General features: G+C 44.0%; 1 protein-coding gene across 1 annotated transcript; it reads left to right on the forward strand.

Moving 5' to 3' along the window:
- Positions 1-3,719: 3,719 nt before the first annotated feature.
- LOC310835435 (uncharacterized protein) lies at positions 3,720-10,119 on the forward strand (the record flags this gene model as incomplete). Its single annotated transcript, XM_083720067.1, has 3 exons — positions 3,720-3,737; positions 4,441-6,286; positions 10,045-10,119. The coding sequence occupies exons 2-3, from the start codon at positions 4,700-4,702 to the stop codon at positions 10,117-10,119; spliced, it is 1,662 nt and encodes a 553-aa protein (XP_083576193.1). The 5' UTR covers positions 3,720-3,737; positions 4,441-4,699.
- Between the last annotated feature and the right edge of the window lie 1,799 nt (positions 10,120-11,918).

Genomic DNA, 11,918 nt, shown 5'->3' on the forward strand with positions numbered 1-11,918 from the left:
CTGAAGACCTCTTTAAATTTCATTTGATTGAACAAAATCTTCCCCTCTTCCCACGTGCTGTGCATTGTTTTTACTTCACCTGAATGCCAAATTTAAACTTTTAGTAATAGACCATTTCCCTTTATTTCACTTTATTGGAAATATTAAATACTCAGTGTTAATTTATTTTACTGCTAAGATGTTATCACCATTTGCTTTCTGGCTTTGATGGTCACAACTTAATATTTATATGGAAATAGACACAGGAAGCTATTGTTTGAAAAATGGGGAGTTGACTCTCTACAAAGCTTTTACAAGTTTACATAGTATGTAATGTCAGTTTCTGCCAGTGTCAATGTGGGGAGGTGCTCTCTGTACTAAACAGAAGCAAATTACAAGATAATGTATAACCACCTTTTTGTTGTTGCTGTTGCTAAAACAATTATAGAAAATTCATAATATATGTTGGTCTTCCATGCTGAAACATATTCATTTTGAACAATCAGTCAAAATGATCGATGATCCAATTTTAAAATAATTTTTAAAAAAGAAATTAATGTCTTTGGGCACTGTTATATTTTTCTTTTAGCATGCAGACCTCTATTTCGTTCGTGTCATCAGTCATTCTTGGGTGACCCTGTCACTTTGCATGCAGTTATATACAGAAAGCCCTTTTAGGAAAGCTATTATCAAAAAGGCCATTTCACCCGAATAGATGCTGTACTTTGCCTGTGCCTATAAAATTAGTCCACGCCAATAACTAGTGATGTGGGAAGCTGTGTTTGCATACATATTTTCTTCCTGAGCCCTGTTATTTACTCTTCTGTCAGGCTGTGGGACAGGCTTTCACAAAAAATAACCGTGGTTAAGAGAGCCTGGCGTACCGAATGGCTCTCCATTTGCAAGTATCAGTTCCCTCCTAGAACGTGACAGCTGTTCAATACGCAACAACAGAGAGCAGGAAATGAAGATCAGCCTACCTGACTGAAATTACAGAGAGAATTTGAGGCACGAGAGTTTGGTTACCAGGGCTGGGAATGTGGCTGAACACCTGGTGCAGTGGAGGGGCTACAACTCGGCCTCCAACTGACTAAATACGAGGTTGATCCACACTTCCGTTCGGTCCATTGCTTTCCCCCAGGAAAACCCATGGTTTAGCACTGGATTGGAAAGGACGACAATGGGGTTTTCCGCAGATTCATTCTGATTTAGCAGTAAGCAGTAGATTTTTCCAGTGGAAAGTCGTGGAGCGAATGCAAAACTGATTGGACCCAGTGCTTTCCAGGCACTGAAGCAGAATTGAGGACAAGCCCTTAATCTTATTGCACAAACCACTGTTGCCTTGCGCCCTGCCCAAACCACGAAAGCTAGGGCTGAAAGTACTGGCCTCCATGGTAGGGTTGCTGTTGTGCATGCGAAGGAATTTCTTCTGACCCAGTTGCCTGACAACCTTCCAAACCCCCAGGCTCTGTTCACACCCAGGGCAACGGGGGAGGACAGTTCTCTTGCCTTGCCAGTGGCCCTCAATGGCCCTGTATTGTTTCTTAATAGCTCTGGCTTGGCCAGGTTGCTTTGCATAGGCTAGCCCAGGAATTCCTCTGCAGCCCAAATAACCAAAAGCCTACCGTTTATTAATTTCTAGGGTTTAGCCACACACACACACCTATAACAGTACGTTCAGCAGAACCAAGCCATTAGGGGTAGGTTTTCCTGGGCAGTACCACTTCATGGATGGAGGGGGGATTGTCCCATGTTTAAATACTCCTTCATGGTTAAACCTCCCTCAGCTCATACGGTGAACTGGTGGTAGATTCCAAAGCGCAATGCAACTGTAGCGACGGTCTTGCGTCTGTGAAGAAGAATGTGAGTGTTGCGTTGTTCCGCGATGCAATGGACAGCACAAGAAGAGGAAGAACATGACATTCCTTCTGCTCACTTTTCAATTCCTGGAAAATGCAATCGACACTGTAAAATGACCCTTTCTCAGGGCTGCAATGCATTTCCACATTGCTGTGAGGGGGAATTCAAGAGCGTTCTTTCCAGTACTGCTGACTTATTGGCCACAGGCAATTATTGGAATACAGTAAGAGCAGGAGTAATGGCATTGCTATGCACTCTCTCTCTCTCTGGTTTTCTCAGCTAGTCAGCAACAGCTGAAACACCACAGAGGTTTTCTACCAATGTTCTGGATAGGGATGAGTCACGGCGAGAGTTATCGGAGGGCTTGGTAAACAGGAATGGAGGGGGAGATGAGAGATAGCAGGGGCTAAACAAAACTTTGCCGGAGTTGCACTTATTTTATGTAAAGTGAACCCCAAGAATTCATAATGAACAAATCCACTTCATTGGAACTGGTGGTTGACAAATCTTTGGCATGATAACTTCAGGACTGACATCCACTTACAACATGGGATGGGGGAGAAATATGATTTGGTGCTTTCTTAAAGGCAATTCTACCTAATTTGTACTTTCCAAAACAGTACGTTAACTGAAACGCTGTTATCCCTCAAAATTTGTACTTCCGTACACTAAGTTAAAGTATGAATAGAAATGGGTGTGTTAGCGACGTTAACATGCAGAAATGCAATATATTGTGGGAAATATAAATATTAGAGAACTATGCTTTGTAAAGTATGTATTTATGTATATACATTTTGTATGTGTGTATGTGTGTGTGTGTGTGTGTGTGTGTGTGTGTGTGTGTGTGTGTATATATATGCTTTCGTAGATTTTCACGGGTACAGGAATGCAGGTTTTGGTGTCCTCGGGTGTCTTCCCGTGTAAAAGTTGGGGTGTCTAGGCGACGTTTCGACGAGGTCTCAGCACCAGCCTGAAGATGACGAGTGAGACCTCGTCGAAACGTCGCCTAGACACCCCAACTTTTACACGGGAAGACACCCGAGGACACCAAAACCTGCATATATATATATATATATATAGACACCACACCCCCTCTACAGTATTTATAGGAACTCAAACATTGAGATCCCGCTCTGTTCCAGTAACAAGAAGCCGAAAGCACCAGCCTGAAGATGACGAGTGAGACCTCGTCGAAACGTCGCCTAGACACCCCAACTTTTACACGGGAAGACACCCGAGGACACCAAAACCTGCATATATATATATATATATATATATATATATATGCAGGTTTTGGTGTCCTCGGGTGTCTTCCCGTGTAAAAGTTGGGGTGTCTAGGCGACGTTTCGACGAGGTCTCACTCGTCATCTTCAGGCTGGTGCTTTCGGCTTCTTGTTACTGGAACAGAGCGGGATCTCAATGTTTGAGTTCCTATAAATACTGTAGAGGGGGTGTGGTGTCTAGCCTCCAATGTTCTGGGCAGAGAGGAAGTTCCCAGGCTAGTGTGCCTTTTCTTCTTTTGTTCCTTAATTACTTGAGAGATACCTTGAGTGATTTCTTGAGTGATATCCTGAGTACCACTTAGGTGGGTCATTAGGTGTGGATTAGTTGCTAAAGTCTTTGTGTCTTGACCTCTTGAACTTTGTGAAGAGTTTTCCTGAGAAGATGGCTGTATTGCACTTAGTTGTGCTTTGGCTTGGCTTCGTGTATAGGGGCGAGCTGTGGTTTTGTGGCTTGTGTCAGCCAGATCTGTGTAGGGATTGCAGGGGGGTGCAGCATCCGGAGGTGCCACCATGGATTGGCTACTGGATGGTGTCAGTAATTCATCTGTGGAGAGGGTCTGGGTTTGGGTCTGGTGTGGTTGATTGGTGTTGGCGTTCTGTGTGCCTCTGGATCTGGTGTCAGTTTTTGTGGGGAGGGCTAATTTCCAGATGTCTGGCAAGCGGGATGTGTCGTCACGCTTGTTCATGTTGTGAGGGTGTTTCTCTATCTCGATGGCTTCCATGATTATTCTCTTGTGGTGATGTTCCGTGTTAAAGAGCAATTTGGAATCTGCAAAATTAATTTCGTGTCCTGTTTCTTTCATGTGTTGGAAAAGAGAGGAAGTTTTTTCTTCTTTTTTGACGGCATTCTTGTGTTCTGCGATACGTGCATTTATTCGTCTGTTTGTTTGTCCAATGTACGTGGCTGGGCAGACTTTGCAGGGTATTTCATAGATCCCTTGGTTTTCCAACTGGATTTTATCCTTGGGGTTTCTGAGGATATTGGCTATTTTTTGGTTGGTGCAAAAGGCTGTTTTGATATTGTGTTTATGGAGGATTTTGCTAATTTTATCTGTAGTGCCCTTGATATAAGGAAGGAGGGCCATGCCATTGTTTTCTTCTGTGTCTTGGTTTTTGGGGGGTGTTTCCTTTTGGATTAGCTTCGTAATCCTGTTTTGCTGGTATCCATTGGCAATTAACACATTTGAGAGATTCTGTAACTCAGTTGTCAAGTGGTCTTTGTCAGCCAGGCGTTTGGTTCTGGAGATGAGAGTCTTGGCTACGGAGTTTATTTGTGCTTCCAACTTAAATTCCATTCTAAAACCCCAGCCACCGAAAGGATCCTGAAACGAACTGAACTATCCCTAATCAGAAACGAACTACACAAGAAAAGATACCTACTAGACCAAACCAACAAAGATCTACTCACTCTTCACCTCAAACTCTGTAACAAAATCCACCCTGCACTCTGGGACAAATGCAAACAACTAGCCGTCTGGAGAGCTGAAACGGAGACCTCACATAAGACAGACACACACACCAACAAACTCCACAAACTAGAGAAACGCCAGAAGCCCGGCCACCCTCCACAGCAACCCATGAAACAAACAGTACATAACATATCAGACAGGATCCTCACCACAACTGAAACCAAAGTACTCTCCAAAGGTTTCAACTTTGCAGTCGCCCCGAGACGCATCCCCACGGAAAACATCATATGCGGAGTCGAAGCTAGCCTAACCAAATTCAACCCAGATGAAGCCAATAAAATCAGACTTGAAGTCACCAACATCCTCTGCTCCAGCAAACCACCCAGAAGCAATTTACACAAAGAAGAACAGAAAGCACTCACCAACCTGAGGAAAGACAACAACATAATCATTCTCCCAGCAGACAAAGGTAATGCCACAGTGGTGATGAACACATCGGACTACCAAGCAAAACTATCAAAGCTACTCCAAGATCCTGCCTACAAACCTATAAAAACAGATCCCACCACCTATCTGGAAAAAACCACCAAATCCAAAATAAAAGCCTCTCCTATCAGTGAAGAAATCCAGCTAAGAATCATCCCCAGAGAAAAATCATCCAGATGCCCCAAACTCTACGGCCTCCCCAAGATACACAAAGAAGGAACACCACTCAGACCAATAGTCAGCTCCATAGGCTCACCTCTACAAAATCTCGCTAAATTTCTCGCCAAGCAACTTCAGCCCTATGCAGAATCCATCTCTTCACACGTACCAAACTCCTTCCAGTTCATAGAAACAATAAAGAAGCAAAACCTACATCCTAATGACCTACTTGTGAGCTTCGATGTTGTATCTCTCTTCACACAAGTGCCCATTAATGAAGCCTTGACAGCTATTCAAAACAAATACAATCCCCCCGAATACATCTTGGACCTGACCAACCACTGCCTAACCAACACGTACTTCATCCACAATGGACAAAGATACAAACAGATAGAAGGAGCACCTATGGGATCACCCCTCTCACCGGTCATCGCAAACCTGTACATGGAACACTTTGAAACCAATGCTTTAGACAAGTCAGAACACAAACCCAAACTTTGGCTCAGATATGTTGACGACACCTTTGTAATTTGGCCACACGGGAAGGAAAAACTGGATAGCTTCCTCACACATCTCAACAACTTACACCCCAAAATACAATTCACTATGGAAATAGAAGCCAACAACCAACTTCCCTTCCTTGACGTCCTAATCTACAAAAAACCTGATGGCTCCCTAGGACACACTATCTACCAGAAAAAAACACACACCAACCGCTACTTACATGCACAATCACACCACCACCCTGCACAAATAAACTCCGTAGCCAAGACTCTCATCTCCAGAACCAAACGCCTGGCTGACAAAGACCACTTGACAACTGAGTTACAGAATCTCTCAAATGTGTTAATTGCCAATGGATACCAGCAAAACAGGATTACGAAGCTAATCCAAAAGGAAACACCCCCCAAAAACCAAGACACAGAAGAAAACAATGGCATGGCCCTCCTTCCTTATATCAAGGGCACTACAGATAAAATTAGCAAAATCCTCCATAAACACAATATCAAAACAGCCTTTTGCACCAACCAAAAAATAGCCAATATCCTCAGAAACCCCAAGGATAAAATCCAGTTGGAAAACCAAGGGATCTATGAAATACCCTGCAAAGTCTGCCCAGCCACGTACATTGGACAAACAAACAGACGAATAAATGCACGTATCGCAGAACACAAGAATGCCGTCAAAAAAGAAGAAAAAACTTCCTCTCTTTTCCAACACATGAAAGAAACAGGACACGAAATTAATTTTGCAGATTCCAAATTGCTCTTTAACACGGAACATCACCACAAGAGAATAATCATGGAAGCCATCGAGATAGAGAAACACCCTCACAACATGAACAAGCGTGACGACACATCCCGCTTGCCAGACATCTGGAAATTAGCCCTCCCCACAAAAACTGACACCAGATCCAGAGGCACACAGAACGCCAACACCAATCAACCACACCAGACCCAAACCCAGACCCTCTCCACAGATGAATTACTGACACCATCCAGTAGCCAATCCATGGTGGCACCTCCGGATGCTGCACCCCCCTGCAATCCCTACACAGATCTGGCTGACACAAGCCACAAAACCACAGCTCGCCCCTATACACGAAGCCAAGCCAAAGCACAACTAAGTGCAATACAGCCATCTTCTCAGGAAAACTCTTCACAAAGTTCAAGAGGTCAAGACACAAAGACTTTAGCAACTAATCCACACCTAATGACCCACCTAAGTGGTACTCAGGATATCACTCAAGAAATCACTCAAGGTATCTCTCAAGTAATTAAGGAACAAAAGAAGAAAAGGCACACTAGCCTGGGAACTTCCTCTCTGCCCAGAACATTGGAGGCTAGACACCACACCCCCTCTACAGTATTTATAGGAACTCAAACATTGAGATCCCGCTCTGTTCCAGTAACAAGAAGCCGAAAGCACCAGCCTGAAGATGACGAGTGAGACCTCGTCGAAACGTCGCCTAGACACCCCAACTTTTACACGGGAAGACACCCGAGGACACCAAAACCTGCATTCCTGTACCCGTGAAAATCTACGAAAGCATATATATATATATATATATATATAAACGACAAAGGAAATGTGCATACTAGAATAAATCTGCACTAAAATGCTGGTGAATTTTGCTAAGGACTTTTATATAAGGCCCTCATCTGGAAGTATCTATTCTGACTGTGGCTACTTTTCAAGGGTGCTATCCAGCTAGCTCATTCCATCAGTGCAAAGATTTTCACTTGGGCAGCAGAAAATCCCCCCACTCCTTCTCTTTCCCTGTGCACATCCTTTCCAGTCCCCTAATCTGCTCCAGGGGTGTGTGGAATCCAGAACAAATTTAGGGGGCATTGGATGCAGGAGGGAGAGGGGAGTTTCTGTTGCACAAGCAGAAATCCTTACGCTGGTGGAGCAAGTTAGTTGGCTTCCACCCCATGACTTGAGATGCAGGTCTTCTCAGCCCTTCTTCTACTTGTGATTTGCCTGACATGACATGAATTGAACCTGAGGCTTTCTAAAAGCAAAGCATGCATGATGCTACTGACCTATGACACCTCTGCTGGCAATTAAAGGATCCTTCCATTGCATTTATCTCTTTTTTATGCTGTCATTGAGGAACACAATTTTGTTCTTTACGTCGTTTCCTATGCCAGCCTACCACGTATTGCATGCTTAGCTCGCTGGAGGTATTTCGTGAGACTTTGACGGCCTCCGTGCATAATGAAAGCAGGTCCCATTAGCATATCAATGTTCCCATGCTGCACACTGGAAATAGTGGCTGGGGAAAGCATTGCACTCATGTTCAAAACCAGTGGCGCAAGCAGTTTCACTCATTGCAGTCGTGGATAATAAATGTCAACTGCAATTGCCCAGCTGAGCAATTTGTTGATTTATGGCTCCTGAGATAAAGACAGAGAATTAAAATTCAAAGGACATGCCGCTAGAAAGCTGCACAAATCTGCCAGTGTAGCCAAGCTAACTTTGTTGCGTAAACAAAAAGGCCAGCCTTATATTCTCCTTGCATCCTCCTCCCAGTTTCTTTTCCTACTCAAAGGATAATTTGACTTGGAAGTCAGTTTAGCATATTGTCCTCTGTTCTCCCCTTCTCCTTTTGTCCTCCATCTTTCCCAACATTGGGGTCTTTTCCAGGGAGTCTTCTCTTCTCATGAGGTGGCCAAAGTATTGGAGCCTCAGCTTCAGGATCTGTCCTTACAGTGAGCACTCAGGGCTGATTTCCTTCAGAATGGAGGGGTTTGATCTTCTTGCAATCCATGGGACTCTCAAGAGTCTCCTCCAGCACCATAATGCAAAAGCATCAATTCTTTGGCGATCAACCTTCCAATCTTATCTTTCTTCTGCTTTTGCCAGGCACTGCTTGTTTTAAAGCTCCATCTCTGAGCGCCCTTTTCTTGGCTCTGGAGCTTTCTCCAATATAGGAGTTTTTCAGACAGTAGAAAACAAGACAAACAAATTTGGTCTAACAGAATGCTTCCAGGAGGGCAAAGCAATCAACCCAAATAATAAATCTATTTCCATTCTTAATTCACACTTGAGAATCTTATGTTACCCATACTAAGTAAAATGATTATATGGGGAGTGGCGAGGAAAGGCCTGTAAAGGTCCAATTTTTGAACTGATGGTGTTGCTTTGGCACATTATTATTATTATTATTATTATTAATTTAGATTTTGGCATCCTCGCAAGAAACTATTCATGCACACAATTCTTGACATCAACTGTTTTAGAGACAGTTTTGATCCAACAGCCACCCTTGAAAGAGACAACAGAGCACTGAATTTTCATCTGAGGCAAGGAGTTCATAACATTGTTTCCTAACCTGGAAGTGAGTGTGATGTTTCTCCCCGATTTCAAACCGGAGGCTTGCATCACTCTTCAGACCAAACTCCACTCAGTACGGGAAATCTAATCAGTTGGGTCACTTGACTTGTTTTGAAACTCAAAAGCAGTCACAGACTCCCCACTTTGTATGGCAAGGAGATGTAGCACTGCAGGATAGGCACTTAATCTTTCCCCTTTGCATTGTTTTCCTGGTTGAATTTGCCCCAGAAGCTGCAATTTAGCTCTGCGGGGGTGATGTGTGGGGAGATGCATGCATGGTGCTCAGCTTTGTAGCCCAATGCACAAGGTATCATTTTTATCACTAAGAGCATGCAGGAAAGGGGAAGACCCAGCCTCAATCTGATTCAGGGTTTGGTGTTGTTGTTTTTAATGATAGGAGATTCAAGCCTGGCTCTCACATCTTAAGTTTATTATTATTATTATTATTATTATTATTATTATTATTATTATTTACTATTTATGCCCCTCCCATTCTGCTGGGTTTCCATAGCCACTCTAGGCGGCTCCCAACAGAATATTAAAAACACGCTAAAACATCAAACATTAAAATCTTCCCTAAACAGGGTTGCCTTCAGATGTTTTCTAAAAGTTAGGTGGTTGTTCATTTCCTTGACATCTGCTGGGAGGGCATTCCACAGGGAGGGAGCCACTGCTGAGAAGGCCCTCTGCCTAGTTCCCTGTAACCTCACCTCTCACAGTGTGAATGGGTGAACCTGTCATTTTGTCTTTTCCTTTGCTCACATACAAGTCCCCCAGGTCAAATGCTGGGTCAACCTTGCCCCTTCTTCTATGAGTGATCGCCAAAGAGAGAGATTCTTTCCTCCCTGGGCTTCATACAGAATGTCTGCCCTTTAACACACACACACACACACAGTGGCAGATGCGCATTTGTTCATTTATATGCAAATTCCTCATTATTTCTAAAAAAAAAAGAAGACACAAGGTGCACTTCCAAGACAGTTGCAAAATTGTTCCCGTTATTGCAGGGCTTGTTTGTGACATTTCAGGTGCTTCTCAATGGGCACACGCCACGGTTGCCTTCCAATAAGCTGGAAATGTACAGAACTGTGTTGTCCCTCTAGAAGGCAGCAGATGTACCTCAAAATGGCATTGCTGTCATCATCCACTGCTAAACCAGTTTAAGTCTGTTTATCACACCCTCCAACCAGGATACATGTTTGCTCCACACAGTGACAAAAACAGATAATTGGACATGTAAATGCATGCCTAAATTGTTCCTGGAACTTCTACATCATGTAATGCAAGTAAACTGAGAAGTTATCAAATAACATCATCTAGCAAGCACTTACACCCGAAAGCTGGATAGCCTAAATTTGCATCTCCCCAATGGAAAAAAAAGAGTTATATCCTAACTGCATGCTGTGATTAGCCCAGAGACTTCTTGCAACCTCCTTGACACTCTCCGTTGCATGATAACACACAGCAGCTCACTACCAGTGAGAGCCAGTGTGGTGTAGTGGTTAAGAGCGGTGGACTTGTAATCTGGTGAACTGGGTTCGCATCCCCGCTCCTCCACATGCAGCTCCTCCACATGGGTGACCTTGGGCTAGTCACATTTCTCTGAAGTCTCTTAGCCCCACTCACCTCACAGAGTGTTTATTGTGGGGGAGGAAGGGAAAGGAGAATGTTAGCTGCTTTGAGACTCATTTTTTGACAGAATTACAAGCCTGCTGGATGAAGGGAACGCAGTGGATGTAGCCTACCTTGATTTCAGCAAGGAATTTGACAAGGTGCCCCATGATATTCTTGTAAAGAAGCTGGTAAAATGCGCTCTTGACTATGCTACCACTCAGTGGATTTGTAACTGGCTGACTGACCGAACCCAAAGGGTTCTCATGTGACCGAACCCAAAGGGTTCTCATTCTGACCGAACCCAAAGGGTGCTCATCAATGGTTCCTCTTCATCCTGGAGAAGAGTGACTAGTGGGGTGCCACAGGGTTCTGTCTTGGGCCCGGTCTTATTCAACATCTTTATCAACGACTTGGATGATGGACTCAAGGGCATCCTGATCAAATTTGCAGATGACACCAAACTGGGACGGGTGGCTAACACCCCAGAGGACAGGATCACACTTCAAAACAACCTTGACAGATTGGAGAACTGGGCCAAAACAAACAAGATGAATTTTAACAGGAGAAATGTAAAGTATTGCACTTGGGCAAAAAAAATGAGAGGCACAAATACAAGATGGGTGACACCTGGCTTGAGAGCAGATCCAGGAGTCTTGGTTGACCACAAACTTGACATGAGCCAACAGTGTGACGCGGCAGCTAAAAAAGCCAATGCAATTCTGGGCTGCATCAATAGGAGTATAGCATCTAGATCAAGGGAAGTAATAGTGCCACTGTATTCTGCTCTGGTCAGACCTCACCTGGAGTACTGTGTCCAGTTCTGGGCACCACAGTTCAAGAAGGACACTGACAAACTGGAACATGTCCAGAGGAGGGCAACCAAAATGGTCAATGGCCTGGAAACGATGCCTTATGAAGAACGGCTAAGGGAGCTGGGCATGTTTAGCCTGGAGAAGAGGAGGTTAAGGGGTGATATGATAGCCATGTTCAAATATATAAAAGGATGTCACATAGAGGAGGGAGAAAGGTTGTTTTCTGCTGCTCCAGAGAAGCGGACACGGAGCAATGGATCCAAACTACAAGAAAGAAGATTCCACCTAAACATTAGGAAGAACTTCCTGACAGTAAGAGCTGTTCGACAGTGGAATTTGCTGCCAAGGAGTGTGGTGGAGTCTCCTTATTTGGAGGTCTTTAAGCAGAGGCTTGACAACCATATGTCAGGAGTGCTCTGATGGTGTTTCCTGCTTGGCAGGGGGTTGGACTCAATGGCCCTTGTGGTCTCTTCCAA

Source organism: Podarcis gaigeae (genome assembly GCF_964106915.1).
Source record: "Podarcis gaigeae genome assembly, chromosome: 17".
NCBI lineage: Eukaryota > Metazoa > Chordata > Lepidosauria > Squamata > Lacertidae > Podarcis > Podarcis gaigeae.